General features: G+C 41.1%; 1 protein-coding gene across 3 annotated transcripts in view; it reads left to right on the top strand.

Moving 5' to 3' along the window:
* Positions 1-21,600, top strand: part of LOC131459273 (protein TANC1-like) — a 63,724-nt gene that overhangs the window by 25,818 nt on the left and 16,306 nt on the right. For all 3 annotated transcript variants that reach the window (XM_058628863.1, XM_058628860.1, XM_058628859.1), the window contains exons 8-21: positions 900-1,016; positions 1,815-2,105; positions 3,972-4,114; positions 8,472-8,703; positions 10,134-10,300; positions 12,882-13,190; positions 14,353-14,553; positions 15,226-15,329; positions 15,440-15,548; positions 17,571-17,693; positions 18,238-18,474; positions 19,478-19,687; positions 19,848-19,929; positions 21,317-21,450. In XM_058628863.1, coding sequence (XP_058484846.1) covers positions 900-1,016; positions 1,815-2,105; positions 3,972-4,114; positions 8,472-8,703; positions 10,134-10,300; positions 12,882-13,190; positions 14,353-14,553; positions 15,226-15,329; positions 15,440-15,548; positions 17,571-17,693; positions 18,238-18,474; positions 19,478-19,687; positions 19,848-19,929; positions 21,317-21,450 — 2,459 coding nt within the window. The remainder of the gene's footprint in view (positions 1-899; positions 1,017-1,814; positions 2,106-3,971; positions 4,115-8,471; positions 8,704-10,133; positions 10,301-12,881; positions 13,191-14,352; positions 14,554-15,225; positions 15,330-15,439; positions 15,549-17,570; positions 17,694-18,237; positions 18,475-19,477; positions 19,688-19,847; positions 19,930-21,316; positions 21,451-21,600) is intronic.

The following is a 21,600-nucleotide window of genomic DNA, read 5'->3' as shown; positions in this document are numbered from 1 at the left end:
CATAAGTACTCCCGATATATCGGCACATTGGATATCAGCAAAAAAAAGTTCACTTTCAAGTTCAAAGTCATCCCTAATTCTATCTAGAACATATTTATTCTGCAATAGATTCATAAAATATTGAATCCATGAAAAACATTCATGCAGAGAAGATAACAGTGCCAATTGTAATGCAAATGTTTTAATGTTTCAAAAAGATTCAATAGACTTTATTACAGGACGACTCTTGCAGTGAAAGTTTTTACAGTGCACATAATCTTTCTCTGTGTTCTGCTGTGCGATGATATATATATGTAATGCCATAATACCAGAAAGAGGTTATTACATTTTCTAAAGGAAAAAGATTGACAACCCAACAAGTGAACTGAAGACTTGGTGTCTAAGTGTCTTGAACGTGAACCAGCCTGACATATAAACTCTGAAGTGAGAGTGGGAGTATAGATAGGCGACTGTGGGAGTGAACAACTTTCTTCTTTTGTTGTTTGCTCTTCTGTGCAACACACTCTTTATTTTTATTTTTTTCAATTATTTATTCATTATAGCAAGGTATGTGTTATTAGTAGCCGGTGCATGTTTGTGTTACAGCTGGTGATGTGTTCCCACTGATTATGACAAATTTGGTGTCATGTGACGTGTGGGACAGTATGAAACATTTGATGATTTCGGACTCAGGCTTCAGATTACAAAATGACTTGTTTTCCTTTCGTCTTCTCGCCTCAAGGTCGCTGAACGTTTATCGCTGAGAGCAACAGCTGTTTATGTCTCCCGTCTCCATGGATACAATCATTGATTTAAGCAATGAATTTGACACTTGTGTGGAATGCATGTGTATCTTTGCACATTCCCCGCGTCTCACTCTAGCATTTCCAATCCATTCCCCTTCCCGTCTCTCTTTCCAGCAACAAGCTCTACTCAACTGGAGGATTTGAGTTATTTGGACCACCAAAGGGCTACGGGACACAGGAGCTCCATTCGCAAACACAACACAGCTGGACGCACAAGTGATGACGCCAAAGGTATTTTGTGGCTTAAAGGTGACAGTGTGTAACGGCACAGAGGGTTTATAGACAGTAAAGCAAAACACCATGTGATTTTTCAACACTATATGTCACCATGGTGACAAATCTAGCAGGTTGAAAAAAAAAAGAAGTCATTAAAGGTCCAGTGTGTAATATTTAAGAGGGTTATCTGTCAGAAATTGAATATACACCCATAAGTTTGTTTGTATAGGTGTGTGAACTCTTTAAAAGATCTATCTATCTATCTCTCTATCTATCTATCTATCTATCTATCCATCTATCTATCTATCTATCTATCTATCTATCTATCTATTATAATATATATTATTTTGATGTTAGAAGAACAAAAGTGTTTCTCATATTTTTCGCTTTTTTCGTTGGACTGGAGTTTGATATTTAATTTGTCTGACTTGTTAGACCCTGAAGTTATTTATTCACTTCTTTGTGTGTTGATTTTGGGTGATTAGAGTCTCACGAGAATTATATGCTAATTTAATTCAAGAGTTGTTTGAAACTGGCACTGTCACATGCAGAGATTTCCCTCAGTTACCCAGCAGTGCGCTGCAGTGAGTGGAAAATAGAGTCTCTATGCCATAAAACCTTCTACACAAAAGACACAAAACATTACCGTAGTAGTTTTTAAATAATGTACTGTAAGTCTATACAAATAAATATATATGTAGTCACACCAGCCAGACACATTAAACATCATTTTAATTTGTCTGACTTTTAAACATCAAAGTTTGACCGGTAGCTCGTTTTCAGACTTTAACTATGTCCTTTCCGTCTTTGCAGGGAGATTGGTGGCATTCAGACAGGCTGACATTATGCTCAAGCCGCTGCTGTTTGAAGTCCCCGGCATCACCGCCGATACGCCGTTTGTCGGACGGGACTGGCTCTTCACGCGTCTGGAGGAGGTCCTGAGGAAAACCAGCAGCTGTGAGGGACGCGGTGCTGTGATTGTGGGTAACGCGGGATCCGGCAAGACTGCTATCATCTGGCGGTTGGTGACGCTCAGCTGTCACGGCACGCGCACGCCACTGGGAGGTCCTGGCGCCCCTCACATCCCCAGCTCCTCCCCTAAATGTAACACTCCGACCTTTTATTTGCAGCACTGTTATGTTCTTCTTGTGCGTGTGTTCTTGGGTCAGGCTTGTATTTCGACTGAGAACAGTACCTTTACTCCGCCGCATCAGCACAACACATAGTATGACGATGACATTGAAAACAACAGACTAACCGTACTGTACCATTTTACTCTGGTACCCTAAAGGAAGGGTGCCAAAAAATGGAACGGTAGGGGCTGGTTATTTCGGTACTATTCCTAATGGAAACACAAAAAAATATTTACCGTACTGCACCAAGTGGTGAGGTTTACTGATGACATCAGCAGCAAACGGAAGTGCCTTTCCGCTTTGCAGAGCCCAGGAAAGTAATAAAACCCTATTTTCTCAGCAGTGGCTGAACGGTTTGTTCTGAAACTTTAGGGTTTCATAAACGAGGTAATGACGCAGATACACACACAACAGCAGCGTTAATTGGAGCTTCTGGTCTATGTCGCCTTTAACCGTGCCATGGCGAGGCGAGGTGAGGCGAGTAGAGCCGGTAGAAATGCCATTAGTTAAGGGGCTAGGGAACACACTATGTCTTCTCCGGTCTTCGGTAAGAATGCTGCACAAGAAAGTTTGTGTCTGAAAGAATCAATCTAAGAACACAGCAGACTGCTGGAACTTGAATTCTCCACAATACTCCATTAAGGTCAGATTCTTGTACGATATGAGACAAAAAAAGCACTTTTTGGTGAGTTAGTAACTGGGTCATGCTCTCTACTTTCAAGTTCTCCCCTGAGGTTCCTCTGCTGATTGCACTTGTGTAAGGGAGACTCAGAATGTTATTTGTTTTCTGTTCATGAGTGGCACTAAACCTGACTAAAACTTCTTTTGTCTGGGGAAAAAAAAGGGAAAACAACCTCTCATCCAACCTGTGCAACGCAGTGACATGCTGTGACGGGCTGTAGAGTTTTGTTTTTCAAGAACAAGAATTCACAGGGGTTAAAATGCCCACAAATAGATGTTTTCTTCTTTTTTTTAATACTATTGTAGTAATTTTGCAATCAGTGTTATGGTAATACCATCTCATATTTTAGTAATCACAAGTAATAGTAATAACTATGGAAAATGCATGTGGAACATACGGGAAGATGCTTTATAATATGGTAATTATCAATCATTAGCATTAGAAATAAGTTATTACTGTAATATTACCTCCAAGTTATCATAGTAGTACTATGTTGTTACTGTACTCTAAAGCCCCAGCCAGCATGTCTATGTGTGCTCCACTAAGGTTATATTCAGGGTGACAATATGGGTCCCACGCGGATTTGTCCGTGGTTTCCATGGTGGCCCCACTCGTGCTTGCCCACTCCAAGCCCATGCCCACTTTTGTACCCTTGTCAGGCTTCCAGACAAGTGGGCTTGAAGTGGGCAAATTATGCAACTCCCATATGGTTACGTGTTATACGGGTGGGGCCACCATGTAAACCACGGACAAAAAAAACATTTTTTTTCATTCAACCTGAATATAACCCTTATAAGGCCAACATGGACATGCTGACCATATAGTACAGAATAACAGTATTCAGTAGTTTATTACCTCTTGATATCTGTGCTGTGTGTTGTCAATTTGATTTAAAGTCTACAGAGGGTAGAGCATAAGGTGCTCGGGATTCTGAATCGTCAGCCTTTAAAGCAAACACTCTTGCTGTGTAATGCGATCGTTTCCAGTCTTGATTACAGATGTACTAATTAATTGTAGCAGTTTAATTGTGTTTCTTCACTGACTTCACTCCTGACACTCCTCCGCTCACACACACACACACACACACGAGAGACCTCATCTAACACAAGCGTAAATGCCAGCGCTGCATTCATTGTTGCTTTGTGCTGTGTGCAGGTGGGGATAAGCAGAGTAGAACAGGCTCCAAACAGCCAGCTGAATCCCAGCCCAGCCAGAGTACTGCTGCTGCTGCTGCTGCTGCAGGAGCAAACGATGGTACAGCACAGAGGAAGGAGGCTGTCAGATGCCTGGCTGCCAAGGTACCTCACACCACACATGCAGAAACACTCACACACGAACCCACATATTTGCACAGCATCCGTAGTGAGGACAAAAATGCATTCCATAAATTATCAATCATAACAAATGCCTAACCCTAATCCTAAAACCAAGCCTTAGCCCTCAAAAAGCCCTTGATCCTGCTGTTTCTTGATCTCACCTTAAATGGTGTGTATTTGTATAGTTCTAGTCTTGATGAATGCCATGAATGTTTTTAGCAAACTTTCCTTTTTACAACTTGAGACAATATTTGCCTCTATATTTTGTATTACTCTTATTTTATTAAGGCCTTTAGGTTGAACGAGGGAACAAAGTAAAATTTACAAACTAATTATAACATCATCTTCCAAGGGCCTTTCTGCATGTTCTTGTGCACAGGTGTTCTCCAGGTTCTCTGGTTTTCTCCCACAGTCCAAAAATCATGCAGAGGTTAATAGGATATTCTTAATTGACCGTATTTTTGAGCGTGAGAGCGAGTGGTTGTTTGTCTTTGTGTGTTGGCCCCGCAATGGACTGGTGACCTGTACCCTGCTCCTCATGTGGGGGATAAAGCGGTAGACGGTGAATGCATGAATTCAACCACAGGTGACAAATGAGCGAATAAAAAAAAGGGCAGCGCAGCCACTGGCAGTGGGAAGAGTGTTAATTGCCTTTTTTAGCAGGTTCACACAGGTTCACAAATCCTCCAAATACCCACTAATTTCAGTGTGAAGGAGGTCTTATACCTGATGCTGAATCCAGGAAATGGTTATCTCATCCAGGGATAATGACTGGAAACACCAAGCATCCACAGTTGGATAATTATGCATTATATCTTTTTTCTTTGTTGTGTGAAAACTGTCTCTACATTATGTGGACAGTTTTATGACAGACTATTTTTTGCTCTGGGCAGGAACAAAACAAACCAGAGGAGGTAAAAAAAAAACCCACCTTTTTTCACAGATCAAACAAGTGAGATATGACAAGTACAGGGCCAGTGAGCTGTTACTGGCCCTCTGGAGAATGGGGCTGAAGGAGTCGATGAAAATATGTAATTGCGATTTTTCTGTCAGATGTTGCAGTTTGCGATTTGACTTGGAATATAATTTCTTTAAGTCAATAGAGTCAAAACATTCATGAAACAGTGGGATTTAGTGGCATCTAAGATAAAATAAGATAAGATAAGATAAAATCTGAAGAATGGGGGAAATTTACAGTGTCACAGCAACAAAGACAGTAAATATAAAGGTAATAAATAATAAACATGCATTTTCATATCTGTGAAAGTACAATATAGAAAGGTGAAGTTGTCTATTCCAATTGAATCTAAGGAGGACCAGTTTAATAATATAAAGCAGTGGTTCACAAACATTGGATCAAGACCCACAGATGGGTCGCAAGAGATTTTGGGGTCCCCAAACAAATTTGCAGAATTTTTAGTTAAGATGTATGTGTTATTTTTTTTAAATAACAAAAATTAAGATATAATGAACATCTCTTGGCTCATAAAAAATGGTTTGCTCACTGATGTTAGATGTTTTACATATGGCTGTAAATGAATTGTTATATTCTGCGCAAATTTTCTCTCGTATTGTGCTTTATATTGTGATTTGGGTCACAATAGTTTGCCATCTGTAAAAAGTGGGTCGTCATCCACTGACATAATCGTCTCATCATAAGGTAATAAAACACATTAGTTGATATATTCCGCTAAGTTCTACACACTGGACCTTTAACAACTCTGCATTGTAATTCAAAGGTTGAGAACATAAAAATATCCAATTGTATCCAACATGCATACATTACATTTGAACACACAACAATAAGATATAAGACTATGCAACGGCACTATTCATGATTTGAAAATGAATAAAGAGTCATGATCGATTCAAGCATTATGCTAAGCTAATAGCAAAAGCATAATGGTACAACCTTCTTAAGTGAATGTAACACCTTCTTAATGTTAATGTTAAGCCAAAGAATTAGTACGATATTTAAATAGGATGAGATGAATAGAATATAACATAGAATAGAATAGAATAGAATAGAATAGAATTGAATAGACCTTCGCCAACATAAAATCATAAAAGGAGACACACATAAAGTCATAAAAACAAAACACAGTTAAAATAAGATACGTGATAGTCATAAACACAAGAGATAGATATATGAGACATTTGTGAAAGAGAAAAAATGACAAGATGAGACGCGATAAGACAAGATAATCACAAAGCCACAAGAGAACACGCACAGCAACACAAATCCACACATTTATGTTGTTGCCGAGCAGGCTACTGACTCCCCTGCACTTAAAACAGGAAGGATGGAAGAAATCATAATCTTATTAGAAAAAAAATCCTACTCTTGATGGCCCTGCATTTCTTTGTGTGATAATATAAAACAGCATCAATAATGACTGATGAGGAAAACAGGGCTCAGCTCAAAGTAATTAAAAAAAAACAACAACTCGGCTCCTTTTTGTTTTTTTGTTGTTTTTTTTTAAATTTGTTTTGATAAAAGATGCAATTCTGCATATTTGTGACTCTAGATGTTAATGTCAGGGTGTTCTTCTCTCTTTTCTGGGCACATGTAGAACATGCTGCTGCTGATTGCATCACACAGATGACATGGAAGCTTCTAAATTTACTAACTTGGCCTCAATAAGAGTTTCCATGGGAACTGGACAGACTACTTGTGATGGCGATGGTGTTCGCTCAAAAGTAAAATCACTGATCATGTCATTTTTTACAGTATGTGTGGACCACATATGGTGAAAGCAGGAGGCTGTACGTGAATGCTATTAAATATGTATAATATGTAGGCACAAAATACACACAGTGTTTCTGTGTCTGCTCATTTTGAGGCACTCTCTCCTTGTGTTTGTCACGTTTTTCTTCCTTTTATTGCAAAAAAAACATCCCCATCAGCAGCATTGGTATGTTTCATTTCCCTCGCCCTTTTATTTACCTCTCAGCCTCCTAACTCAATAAACCAGTGTGTTTTAGAGACGCTCTGCGGTAATATGTTGAACGAGCGAATGCTAAGTTATGACTCAGCCGCCGCTTTCCTTGTGTTTACAGCAAATTTCTCTGCTATTTTATCATAAACTTTATTGCTTTTTATATACTGTGACATCAGTCTCTTTAATGACTGTCCTTCTTTTTTGAGATCTTAACACATCTGAATTGATGCAGTCAAATTTCTTCCTTCCTTCCTTGATTGTCAACCATTCTACATCACTCAAAAAGAAACTCAAAGTGTTCACTATGACTATAAAATGTGCTTGATAAAACTTCAGAGCTTATTCATCATTACTAAATTAAATTAATCCCAGTGCTTATTGTATTGTGAACAGGAACCACAGTTGTACATAGGTTTAACTTATATATTCAGACTTTCCTGCTACTGAACAGTTGTTTTTTTCCACTTTTTTACACCGGCCTCCTCTTGACCAGTCTAGACGCTCATTGGGCCCCAGGTCATTTGAGTTTAATACCCCAGCATACATAAACAAACCAACTAAAGTACCGTATCCAGACACAATATTTTAAACTAACCGTTCGGAGACGTCCTGCTGTAGCCGCTGAGTTTCTACTTCTTTTAGCCATTGCAATACATCCACTGTAAACATTACACGTGGTACTGTGGCCGCAAGCTGGGCCAGGCCACACCCCCACCCTCCACCTTGACCTGCCACTCTCCTCCTCATTAGCATTTTTAAAGCTACAGACTGAAATTAGTCATTTTAGGAAAGCTCATTTAGGGACTGGCTCATAGTGGCTGCAATTCTCTTCTGTGGGAAAGAGACTTTAGATATAGTATTCGTGTGCCCCTAAGGCCAATATCAAAGCATCCAAAAAGCAGCATGTCATGGGACCTTTAATTAACCCCAACCACAAGGGGGCCACATGCAGTGTACTCCTAGTGCCGGTCCCAAGTGCGGAGAAATGTCAGGAATGGAATCCAATGTAAAAAAAAAACAGCCATTTTTTCCTAATCAAATATGGGGATCATCCTCTAGAGAGGGCAAAAAAAAAGGTTTTGATTGTTTTATGTAAGCAAATTTAGTAGTAAACAGTAGTAAACAGTTCATATATATGTTTTTTTGCACTGGTAGAGTAGTTGTGATTGTGTTTGTTTGTTTACAGGGATTTAAATCTGGATCATCATATTCCAATTATTGTTATTATTATTATTATAATAATATTTATTATAACCTATTATAACCTTTATTTATCACTCATTATGTCAGAAAAAATTCATTTTTTCCTCCCCAAATCATTATTTCCGGGTTCTAGGTCCACCGTGCAATTGCAGATGTTGCTCTTCAGTTGTTCACCTGCCTCTTCCTCCTACCAGGTGGTCGCCTACCATTTCTGTCAGGCTGACAACACTTACACCTGTCTGGTGCCGGAGTTTGTGCACAGTGTTGCCGCCCTGCTGGCCAGAGCTCCCCAGCTCAGCCCATACAGGGAAGTGCTGGTGCAGGAGCCTCATTTACAAAACGCCCTCAGCCTGCGATCTTGTGTTCAAGACCCAATAGCTGCCTTCAGAAAGGGAATCCTAGAGCCTATCGCCAGCCTGCGCAAAGGTAAGGAAGTCAGACACAAATACACACTCACACAATTCCTAGGCCCACACTGATTTTGTCAAATTTGACCAGTTTTGACATGTGACAACAGTAAAAATGTCCTAAATGTTGTTTTTTTAGGCTGAAATTTGATGACTTTTCCAAAAGTGACGCAAAAATACACAAAAAAATTAAAGGTATTTTAGCAGACCTTTCAGCTGATGAAAAAGATGTACTCTGAAACTGTAGGGGGAGCTCCGTAGGTAAAAAAGTGACCAGACTTGCAAAGGTCTGGAGAATCTGCTAGTTTTTTTCTGTTTGGTTGTTTTTTTTAATCATATTGAATTTTATCCACTTTTATATTCTGTCTTTAGTCACCCCGGCTTTTTTGTTTTACTATTCCATTGAGCGCATGCACCACGTCTACTTCTTAGTTTTTAGTGTATTTCTGAAGCAGTGTTACAGCACCACGTACAGGTCTGGCATATGTACAATAGTGTATAGAGTTCATTTGGGGGCTTTCATGTGGATGAAGTGTTGGGAACTGTATGGATAAAGCATAATTCTGCTGTCATTCAGCACTTTTATAGGATAATGGGCTAAATGCTTCTTGTCCCCGCCCGCCCCTCAGCCAGGTCTGATAGTACTGCTTGACAGAGCTTGCTTTCAAAATAAGGACGAGGAAAGTTTACACTGCAGCTTAACAGAAAAATGTGATTATAAAATTTAAAGCCATTTCGTTTCTTTATAGTTGAAAATAGTATCAATTTAGGATGAAAAATCTCTTACTCCCTCACTCTGCAATTACAGGCTCCCATCTCCTGTGTGAAACAGCTCATTAACGGCTCAGTGATGGGCCATAGATTATTTTTTCACAGCGAAGGTCAATGATTTGAAACGGTGTGGAGTGTGAAACAGATGTTAGGTCATTTACATAGGAAACGATGAGTGGTTTTTTTTCTATCCAAAAGGTGAGTCATCAGTGTCCCACAGGATTTTCAAGGTCACAAAATAATCTGCGGAGGGTAAATTAGCCAGCTCAATTTCTCATGCTACAGTCAGTCAGCTAGACTGATGTGTTATTAAGGGCAGGCCCTCCACAGTCTGAGTACAGGAGTGTTTTTGTCTACTCCAGCTCTATTAAGCAGGCTACTAAAAAATGGAGAGCCCTTGTGCCTAAGTGTATGAGTCCTCACAGGCCAGCAGAGAAAACGCTGGCGGCTTCAATAATGTGGCACATGATGAATATGGCTTGTTTCTGTTTGGTGCTAATAAACAACGGCCTCTCGCTACTTGCAGCAGAACATAATCAACAGTGGGTGTGTTTCTTAGCATATCCTGCACTGCAAAACAAATCGATATTACATTATTCTTGACTGTATGCTATATGACTATATAATTTAATGTTTAATTTAATAATCTTTTCTGTCTTTATTATTGTGTTTATTCAGAGAGGAGGCTCCCCGAAGACGACTACATCATATTGGTCGACAGCCTTAATGAGGCGGAGTTCCACAAACCGGACTATGGTGATACCATCGCAACCTTCATCACTAAAATAATCTCCAAATTTCCAGTGTGGCTTAAATTGGTGGTCACAGTCAGAACAGGCCTGCTGGTGAGTGTAGATATTTTGCAAATGTCTATATATTTTGCCAATTTTCTGCTCCAAATTTAAAGATGCACCAATTTAGCTGCCTGTCACCAATACCAATCTTGATTATCTATAAGTATTTTTAAAGTTTTTGTGGAATTAACCTTTAAAACAGAGAACGCAGTGTTGGTGAATTGACTCTTTCAATCTTACCTAAAGCACAGAGTCGTTTCCAATACCTGTGTCTTTTTTCTCTCGGCTCCTTGCTCTTTGTGTGTCTGATGATGAACTGTTACTGCCGTGGTGCTGACACGGTGGCTTTTGGCACTGTTGAGCTCCCTAGTCTGATGCTTATTCTCAATCCGGTTGGTAATCCCACCAAAGAGCACACACATCTGTCCAATGCCCAAGCCAAGTCCCCAAAAGCTGCATGGGATTATGTCCTGAATGGATAAAAATACTGAGAGTCTGCAGGGAGTCTGGAGCTTGACAGCCAGCCAGTCAGCCAGTTACATAATTGGATTAGTGTTTGAGAATACACAAAACATATTTGGGGTTACTTTTTTGTTATGCATTTGAGGTCAGTGAACATTACATTCAAAACTTTAAAGGTAAAGAGGTTTTTATCACGCTTTCTCAGCCATTTCACAGAAAGTGCTTACAACCTGGAGTTTAGCAGAGAATGGTTTGGATGACAAGTCAAGTGCTTGACGTTAAACCAAAACGTCATTCTTTGCTAATGACCAACAGAGCTGCAGTAACATGGAATTTATTTTTATTTATTTTTGAATCCGTTACGGCTGGTTTTTGGCCAGTGTTGAGCAGTCGAGGATGGTGAGAGAGGAGATGAAATGTGAATGTGAGAGAGGCCTGTGAGCAACGTTGGAGCTTGAGTCATTGTCACACCATTTACTGTACTGTATCCCATGGCTCTGTGTGAGTCAGAGGCAACAGCATCTGAGGAATGGGTCCTGCTTTTGGTGCTTCTCATTTGTCCTCAGCCAATGCACCAAGGGCATGCTACATGCATTTTTAAATACAGAGGTGGAAACAAACAGAGGACTCCTCCACTCACTAACACCCCAGAAAGGATGTCATTCTTCTTCATCTGCATAGTAAAGCCTGCCCCACGCTAGAGGAAAATTGGCCAGTTTTTTGTCCATATTTGGCACTTCCAACAATCGCGGGGGCCTTAATTTTAGGCTGATTTGAACAGATTATATGGCCAAATTATCTTGTAGTGTGAGGGGTTAGCGAGGTGACCAGGAAATGGATGTTGCATACTTTTGTTTAGAACCGTAACTTGTACAATCCAAGTTGATTGCGCCTTCACCCACAGTTTTTTTTTGTTCTCAGCACAAAACATCGCACACTCAACAGCTATTAACTGACAACGCCGACAGTCCGCCTCCATGTCTGTTTATATTCTGAAGTCCTCGTTCTGTGAGATCCCAAATCCCTGGAATCTCCTCCCTGAAATCATTTGATGAAACACAAAGTGTGTGGTCATGCGTCTTGACTGGATCGCCTGGTCTGTGCTTTCTCGGGATTAAAAAAAGTCAGTTACAAAGTCCGTACGTTGTGTACGTGGTCTCTAAAAATCCTCTAGTTTGGGTCAGGCTTTGATTGATATCAAATTCAAGGACCTTTTAAGGACTTTCCAGGAGCAATTCCTTCAAATTCATTTATTGATTTGTAGTTCTGCATAGGCCTAGTCTACATACATGAAGCAATGCAGGGCATGAAACAGTAGGTGACGTCTTAACAAACAAGGCATTGACATTTACCTAAATATCAACTTAACTTCTTTCTTGCACAAAATTCAAGCGCTTTCAGTGACCCATGTCTATTTATTTTTAAAAGCTTTCAAGGGCTTTGGAATTTGTTTTAACAAGGATTTCAAGGACCCATGGGGACCCTGTTGAATATCACAGGTACAACCAATATAACAGGTGAAGGTAATCAACAAACGAGAAACAGCAGGAAGTAAGACAAACAGAAACAACATACAAGCATGGATTCAAAATAAAACAGGAAGTTAAGTCAAAGCAGGATGCTGAAAGTCCAAATGACAAGTTAAAGTATAAATAATGAATAAATCCGGGGTCAAAAGTCCATTTTATGACAATGGTGGGGGATCCATAAAGCAAAGCACCTGCTTAAAGAGCATATAACATTCTCATTCTAAGGCTATAACCACTTACATCCCCAATGCAGGGTTTGCATGTTGAGACAAGAGGAGAAGCTAAAGTGATGCATTCAAAGACCATGGTAAATTTCTCAACTTTTGCGGGGTCGACAGTGTGCTGCATTCAGGAAAACCTCGAAATTGTCATCCCTTTTGCAAACAAAATGAAGTCCTCTGACCGAATGCTTGCCGCTGTTACCACCTTGTGGTAATAGATGCACCACAAATTAGATCATCAGTGTAGTAGAAATCATTTTTTAAATCTTTTTTAACATAATTACGAATAACATGATCTGTAATCAAACTAAATGTTGAATAATCAAATATTCATACTTACATTATAGATTATCATGTGTAGTAAATTCAATCTCTGACAATAAACCCTTCTAAATGTCAACACTGGTCCTTCTTCTGCAGGAAATCACCACACTCCTCCCCTTCTCTGGCATCTCTCTGGACATTCTACCAGACAGCAGCGACCTGGGAGCCGACCTCAGCGACTACATCCATCATCGGGTCAGTGGCAGCACCCAGGTCGCCGCTAACGTCACCACACCAACAGGTTCCGCCCCCGATCCGCTGCTCCTCAGCAAGTTCAGCAGCCACCTATCTACACGAAGCCACGGCTCCATCCTCTACCTACAGCTCACCCTGGATCTGTTCCACAAAGGCCACTTGGCCCTGAAGGGAGGAAACTATCTGGTTGTGCCCGTCTCCCTGTCAGAGGTCAGATATTGTATTCCAACAAGAAACGATTATCGTCATCTATCACTGAAGCTATTTTGAAATTGTTTGCTAAACAGACATTTTATTTTTTAGTGTATTTTTGGATGCACTTGTTATCTTTCTCTCACACTTATATATAAAACATTTTGGACGAATACACGTACTGTTGCACCCCCAATTTTTAATCAGAAGAGAAGACAGGGGATGGACTTTGTGCTCTGGGAACCCAAAACAGTCATAGACCAGGGGGCGTCCGGAGCTCTATAAACCGCGCTGGGCCTGAAGCCGGAAGCAGTCTTTGTCTTTAAACTCCCCACAAATGGTTCAAAGGCACCTGAACACAGAGCACATTGTTCCCCCCTTGATTTTCTCCATAAAAGAATGAAAGTGTACTTACACGCTATTCAAATCAATGAAGATGAAAAAAAAAAGACAGGATCAAACACTTTGCACAGAGTGCCCGCAAAAATTGTCCAGAGTGACTAAAAAGCAAAGGGCAGTTGTATTTTCTTCAACACACAAAGGCTTAGAGAGGTGATCATTGAATGATTGGGTAATGGATGTGGAGAAAGAACAGAGGTGTGCTTCAAGTGTGTAGTGGACAATCAGCAGTTAATTATGAGTTTGTGTGAAATCTTTAGTTTCTATTTTCCTCATTTATATTATTTTATATGGAGAGACAAACAAATGACTAATGTACAGTTGATCATATAAGGATGCTACACTGTATAGATCTAAGCTCCATAATAGCTGAGATGTGACACATCCTACATCCCACATCAAATTACTGGGGACAATTATAAGACAGCGCTGGCTACCTTCTATTTTTATTGCCGTGCACAGATTGTGTGTGATACAGTGGTACGGTGGTGATACTGACATCAAGAGAGTTCCAGGTTTTAATCCTGAATACAGTGAGGCCATTCTGTGGTTATCTATTCTTACTTATTATTGTTATTAATAATAATAATAATAATAACAATAATAACAATAATAACAATAATAACAATGATAATAATAATGATAACAATAATAATAATAATAATAATAACAATAATAACAATGATAATAATAATAACAATAATAATAATAATGAGAAGAAGAAGTATATTGATGTTAATCCCTTACAGTCTCATTAACACGGTGTATGAATATTTGTCAGGTGTACCTGCTGATGTGTCGCGTGAGTTTTCCGGATAAGGAGCTCTTTGAACGGATACTACCGGTGCTAAATGTGGCGCTGGCTTCTCTGCACCCACTGACTGACGAACAAATGTTCCGGGCACTGAATGCAGGCAGTGTGAGGGGGGAGCTGGAGTGGATGGACTTCCAGCAGAGATTAGACAGCCTGGCTGGATTCATGGTAAGACTTTTGTGCTACGTCTGCATGATGAGCTGTTGTGTGATTGCATGCTCAGTGTCTTTTGTCCCATGAAATAAATCATGTGCATACACTGTTTCTGTGTGGATGACAAAAGAGTCCTGGCATTGTTACTTTTATTTTTAAATGGATAGTTGGAATGTGAACATGGGCAAACAGAGAAAACCTGCTATATTTTTTAATATTGTGACCATGCAGTCAGTCAGTTTTATTTGACACAAAATGTTCTCATCCCATATCTCTGTCTGTAGTTGCTAGCATTCCATCTCCATATGCTGGCCTTACAATGATGTGCTAGTGACTTGTCCAGGGTGAACCCTGCCTTCTGCCCTATGTCAGCTCCTCATGTGGAGGATAAAGCGATGTAAGGATGTGGCAGATCAGCTTTCAAAGGCTTTCTGAACAGCCTTGGCTGAAATAATTTCAAATACAGTTAGAATGTTATGTTTCATTCAAGGCCGAATCACTTTCTACGTTCCATGCCTGTGGAAACCCTCTTCACATTTCCACAGGGTTCATGCCAGTCCAGCATGTTAATCTCAAGTTTCCATGGTTACCATGTTCTTCATTGTTTCTTTTGAGTGAAAAGTGTACGACAGAGAGCATGCACACGGTTCCCACGGACTCAATATTTTGTGTCTTTTGTGTTTGTAGGTTAGGCGCAGGGACGGCACACGTATGCTGTGTCATCCTTCCTTCAGAGAGTGGCTGGTTTGGAGAGCAGACGGAGAGAGCACGGACTTCCTCTGTGATCCCAGGTGATCACAAAACACAGCACCGCACAGCACCAGATGCTTGTATTTGAGGTCAGTTTGTGTGTTTAGAAGACTGTGCATTCAAGTAAATAAGTGTCTATGCATGTCTGCAGGAGTGGCCATGCGCTCCTCGCCTTCATGTTCTCCAGACAGGAGGGGAAGCTGAACCGGCAGCAAACCATGGAACTGGGACACCACATCCTCAAGGCTCACATATTCAAGGTGAAATGAACTCTGATACTATGTCTATGTATGTAACTTGGTATGTAGGTTTTTGGGTGGCTCAGTGTTGCAGTGGTGAGCACTGGTGCTTTGCAGCAACAAGGTTTGAATCCTCATACAACTCAGCTGTGTCTTTGTGTGGAGTTTACATGTTCTATTCGTGTTTGAGTGAGTTATGTCCTGGCTTCCTCCCACAGTCCAAAAACATACAAACTGAGGTTAATTGAAAACTTGAAACTGACAGGGTGTGAAGTGTGAAGTGTGAGTGTGAATAGCTGTTTATCTCTGGCCGTTTGCCCTGTGATAGACTGATGACCTGTCCAGGGTGGGCCCTGCCTCTGCAGTGCATGGATGAATGGAACGGATTAAAACTCCCTTTGAATCTCTTTGAATCCCAGTGCCTTCACTTAAACACGACATTGCCCTTTTCCTGAATATTATTACACACAAACACATTAAAGCCTGGTCCACACGTAGTTGGGTATGTTTTGAAAATGTAGGTTTTGCTCCTCCATTTTCAAAAATAATCCTGTCCACACACAAATACATACTATTAAGTACTATCAGAAGCATGCCAATGAAGTATCTTCTTACAAAACATATAATGAACAACCTGAAATGCCTTGTTCCTAAGTTTAACATTTACATAAAAATCACAATCACTTACAGATGACAGTGGATCAACAAAGGCATAGCACTTTTATGGCGTATTTCTACCGGCTCTACTCGCCTCGCCTCGCTCACGCCATGGCACGGTTTAAGTAGCGTTTCCACTAGCATAGTACCGGGTACCAGGTACTATTTTTAGTACCTCCTCAGGTGAGGTTCCACTGGCTAGAGTGCCGTCACAGGAAGAGACGTTCCACACAAATCAAGCCGAACTGTAGATCACTTAAAACTACTAAGTGATCTAATCCTAAAAACGTGGGTTAATCTCCAACAACTACAGGAGTCTGGTGTAAAGTCACTAGTCACTCGTGTGTGTGTCGCGTATAAAACAAAGTCACCACAGTTTCCCTCAGCCGTGCAGTGATGACTCCTCCCACGTTAAGTAGGTACTTTTTTTGTAGTGGAGATGCAACCTAATTGTGCCGTGCCGTGCTGTGCCGAAGTGAGTAAATATGCCATTAGTCACAGGTATCTGGATCTGAAAGATATCGTGTTAATCTTTACAAATTCACCCTGTATGTTTGACACCCCTAAGGCAAACCTGAGACGGACTAGACATTAAAAACAAAAGTCATGTGCACTGAAAGAATGTGGAGTTATCCTCAATTTGTGTGTCATGAAGAATCAGTAGGTAGTATTCATGCTCGGAAACCATTGTGGGCAGTGCATAAAGACATTCTGCGATATGGAGTAGGTAAAATACAGTCACCAGTCACAGGGGACAACTTATAAAGCAGCTTGTGTGCCTTTATTCTTCTGCATACCTTGGTTTTAGTGCTTACTTGCGTAACTGTTGTCTTTCTATCATTTCAAACCTGCGTGTCCATTCTCCTCTGACCTCTGACATTGAAAACACATTATCTCTCACTGGATATTTACTCTTTTTCCACACCATTATCTCTAAACACTAGAGATGGCTGTGAGGGAAAATCTCCGTAGATCAGCAGTTTCTGAAATACTATTCTGAACGACCGTGCCACGTTCAAAGTCACTTAAATCTTCTTTCGCCTGGACCACGTAATTGGCTGCTTAAATGTTTGCATTAACAATCACCTAATAAAGGGGCTGTTGAGTCTACATAAAACATATAATATGGTTCTGATGAGCTCCTATATGATCATAACAACATAAGAACTAAGGCTTTAAGGTTTTTCCACCATCACCCACACATATTACTTGTATACATAACCGCCCACTGTACAATGAATGTTTCTCTGGTTGTACGAGCGGCTCGCACTCTGTACATCGTGGGTTTTCTCCTGGGACAAAATCATACTCTCATTTGGAGAGGCTTAAATCTCATGCCGTCCTTAATTCTCTCCGTCTCCCCGTTTGTCTCTCAAACACTCGCAGGGCCTGAGTAAGAAGACAGGTGTGTCCTCCAGCGTTCTGCAGGCCATGTGGGTGAACTACAGCACAGACAGTTTGTCCGCTGCGCTGGCCTCCCTGAGGAACCTTTATACACCGAACATCAAGGTGACCTACATGCAGGACTGTGCGAAACGTCTAAAGCGACCACTGGAGCCTTGTTGTTGCTGTTGCAAAAGTTTTAATGACCGTCTATTTTTTATTTGAAGGTATCTTTATTCAGATACAACCAGAAAATACAGGAAAAATGTGCAGTCTTTAAGTCTGTCCCACTGTTCTGTCCAAGTTTTCAGAAGGAATCTTACAAAATGATGATTATATGTCTGTCAAATTCTGTGATCTTTGGCCTAGTGAGTTAAACTCCCTAAATATGTGTATTTAATGCTCAAGCATGACTTGGATAAACTTGGTGTAATAGACCCTTTTTCACTGCAGCCATTTTCGACACACAAAAGTAGGACAAAAGTGTTCTGTTTTTTTTAATACTGCCTATTTCCTGTGTTTTGTGGTTGTTTCCCAGTAACGAGATTGAGAACTAATTATATTGGGTCATTACAGCATGTTTCCCTAAGACTTTTGCACAGTATTGTAGTTCATAACGACATATCATTTTATATACAGAGATAAAATATTCATTGTGATCATCCTGCAGGTAAGCAGGCTGTTGATGCTCGGCGGCGCCAGTGTGACCTGGTGTACGGAGGTGGTAGGACGTGCTCCGATCCTGGCCGTACATGCCCACCTGGGACATGTGGAGATGGTGGCCCTGTTGCTGGAGATGTGGGCTCCTGTGGACGGGAGCGCCGAGAACGGGATGACGCCCCTGTGCCTGGCCGCCGCCGCCGGACACGTGGACGTCGTCAGTCTGCTGTGCAAGAAAGGAACCAAGGTCAGTGGAGTTCTTGTGGTCAGAGGCGCTGTTTGCCAACAGGCAAGGCAGGTAAATGCTTGGGGCCCCGGGCCAAAAGGGGGCCCCCGAAGGCTGTAGTTTGAAACACTACAGCATTGACAATGTGGAGACAATTTATGTTTTTTATTGTTCTTCAGAATTCTATTTTTAAATTGCATATTTCACAGATTATTCATCATATAAGGGTGAACACTGGTTGGAGGGGCCCCCTATGAATTTTTCCTAGGGTCCCAAGAGACCCTAGAATCGCCTCTGATTGTGGTGCAGTGGCTAGCAATGTTGCCTTACAGCAAAAAGACTGAAGTTCGCGACCTGGTTTCGATGGAGGGCCTTTCTGTTTGGACGCGTGCACGTGGGTTTTCTCAGGATTCTCTGGTTTCCTCCCGCACTCCAAAAACATGCAGATTATCTTAACTGGACACAAATTGACCAACGGTGTGAATTTGAGAGTGAAAGGTTGTTCATTTCTATGTTTGCCCTGAAACGGAGTGGCAACTCGTCCAGGGTGTGACGGATGGGCTCCCCCCCCCCGTGACCCTTGTGTGGAGGATAAAGCAGTAGACAATGGAGGAATGAAACTGCCATGTATACATTCTGCTGGACCCAAACTGGCCTCGGCATTCTGTACCCGAGGCAGACGCTCTTCATTTAATAACCACCAGTGCTTGTATACTGGGACAAGGACAGTCTGATTAAAGTTGAGCTACAACCGCTTGATTTAACTGTGCAGGGACAGAAAGAATCAAATTTGGTGTGTGAAGTGTGTGGTCTGTGCAATTTTCATGTCAGAACACTGTGTCTCTGTACTTTTACACCAATGTCCAGAGCAGCCATTATTTTACACTCACAACCGTTTTGGGTGATCTATTCTAGGTATAAACCAGTCTGATCTAGGCCAGCATGTTACAGGCACTGTCCAGGAACAGTGCTGTAAGTCTTTACAGGTTCCCCTCCTCTCTCTGTCTCTCTCCCTCTCTGCCAGGTGGGCCACACTGATAAGAATGGTCAGTGTGCGCTGGTCCATGCTGCGCTGAAGGGTCATGCAGAAATCATCAACATCTTGCTGGGCCAGGACTGGGGAGCAGAGAATCTCAGTGACCCACAGCAGCACAACAGTAATGAGACCGTGACTGGGAAAAGACAGGCTGCACAGCAGGTGGTCACCGCTGCAGCAAGTATGGGACACACACAGGTATGTATCAGCATTTCTTTCTCTTTTTATGTAGATTTATAATTTCGAATTTACTGACTTTCACTTGCTGTCTGCTCCAGTCAATCTGTGGGTGTTTTTTTTTTTTGTGAAAACAGCGAGACAGCAGCACAGAGGAGTGTAAAATTGTCTTTTCCTGCAGGTGGTGAAGAGCTTGCTGGACTTGAAAGATGAACAGCTGGCAGTGCAGATGGACGCTCACGACTCTCTCTGGGGAGAAACCGGTGCATTTCTCATTCTATCAGTCTGATAAATTTAGCTCTCTCACCTCTTTCTGTCCATCAGTGTTGATTTCCAGTGTCATAATCAAGGGCGTTGGGGTTGCGTTTCCGGCACGTTCTCCCACAGTGCAATCAATACATACATAGCAGTGAACGTACCTGTACGTGAAAGCACTGTGCATGTATACAGACACCTGCTCACTGGTTACTATGGTAGCATATTACTGCCACATCAGCAAAATTCAAACAGATCAGTATGATGTTATAATGTAATATGACTATTGTTCTTAAAATAAACCTATATAATATAAAATAACAATATTAATTAATTCATTCATTAATTCATTATTATTCATCATCTGAAAAGTGTTTTTTCAAGCAGCAGCAATACACTTCTGTAGGTTACAGCATTGTGTTTTGTTTTTCTATAAACCATTATCAGTTCTATTACAAATAGTGTTTGGCAGAAAAGAAAATCACACAGGAAATCGCGTCCAGTCACATTTGTAGCATCTAAAAAGCATTTGTTATTCGATTGTAACACTTTTACCTGGATCTCAGATGTGATTCTGTTCGCTCCGTCTCCTGAAAGCATGTCGGACAAAAGCCTGTATCTCTGCCCACTGCGCCATTAGAGTGTAATTCTATTACACAGTCCACCATCAGGGCTGAGACACAACGTGTCAGAGCATTAAATGTTTACGCTCGTGTGATGCAGCGCTGGGGCTTTGTTTAATGTTTACGTTTAGTGTTATTATCATTGGATTACCGTCCATTTGCACAGATAAAACCATCAGTCAAGGATACGTGTTAAAGTCTGATTACCAAAGCAGGGATTTGGAAAATATCTGAGATCACAATTACTAGAAGACAGCAGTGCATCCTGGTTATTACAGCCATAGAATATTGTCTTTTAATACGATTATTTTCAGTATGTATACTGGAAGCACCAGCCACACTACACAATTATGCGCAAAGTCACCTTAAACAAAACAACAGGACTGTTATTGCTCTCATATATTTGGAGTTAGGTGTTGGAGGTTATTAAATGACACCAATATCTTTCTCTGCGTCCCCAGCTGCTCAATTAGCTGAAGGACTTGCGATAAAAAAATGACCAAGCACAGTGTTTGTGTCATGTTTGGTAAAAATGATAGTTGGTGTTTGAGTACCTCGTTGTTAAAGCTCTGCAGCACAGGGTTTGTTGCATTAACACAGAAAATATTAACCGATATAAAGAGCTACAACAACACCTGTATTGCTGTCAACTAGATTATGGAAATGAGAAGTTCCTTTTTTTTCTCTCTCTGCTTCTCACGGCTGCTTCTCCTTCTCTCCCATATGTGTCAATTCCATACTCTCCTCCGCCTCGTCGGCTCGTCCCTGTCAGTGCTGAGCGCAGCAGCAGGGAGAGGGAGGATGGAGACGTGTGCGTTCCTGCTGGAGCGGGGGGCAGGGCTGGAGATACCCAACCGCAGAGGGATGGTCCCGCTGCTCAGTGCCGCCAAACATGGACACACACAGGTGCGGAGGTGTCTGGTCATTTTTTTAAATGTTTAATTTGAATGTGTTACCTTCACACAGGAGCTTGTGTTTGTGGCCATGTTTTCAAAGGACAGATTTGGATTGAATTCTCTTGAGATGAAGGTTTTGGTTTGATATAGATCTTGATTC

The sequence above is a fragment of the Solea solea genome, chromosome 5, assembly GCF_958295425.1.
Source record: "Solea solea chromosome 5, fSolSol10.1, whole genome shotgun sequence".
Taxonomy (NCBI): domain Eukaryota; kingdom Metazoa; phylum Chordata; class Actinopteri; order Pleuronectiformes; family Soleidae; genus Solea; species Solea solea.
Note: the sequence above shows the minus strand (reverse complement) of the source record. Positions and strands in the feature narration are given on the sequence as shown.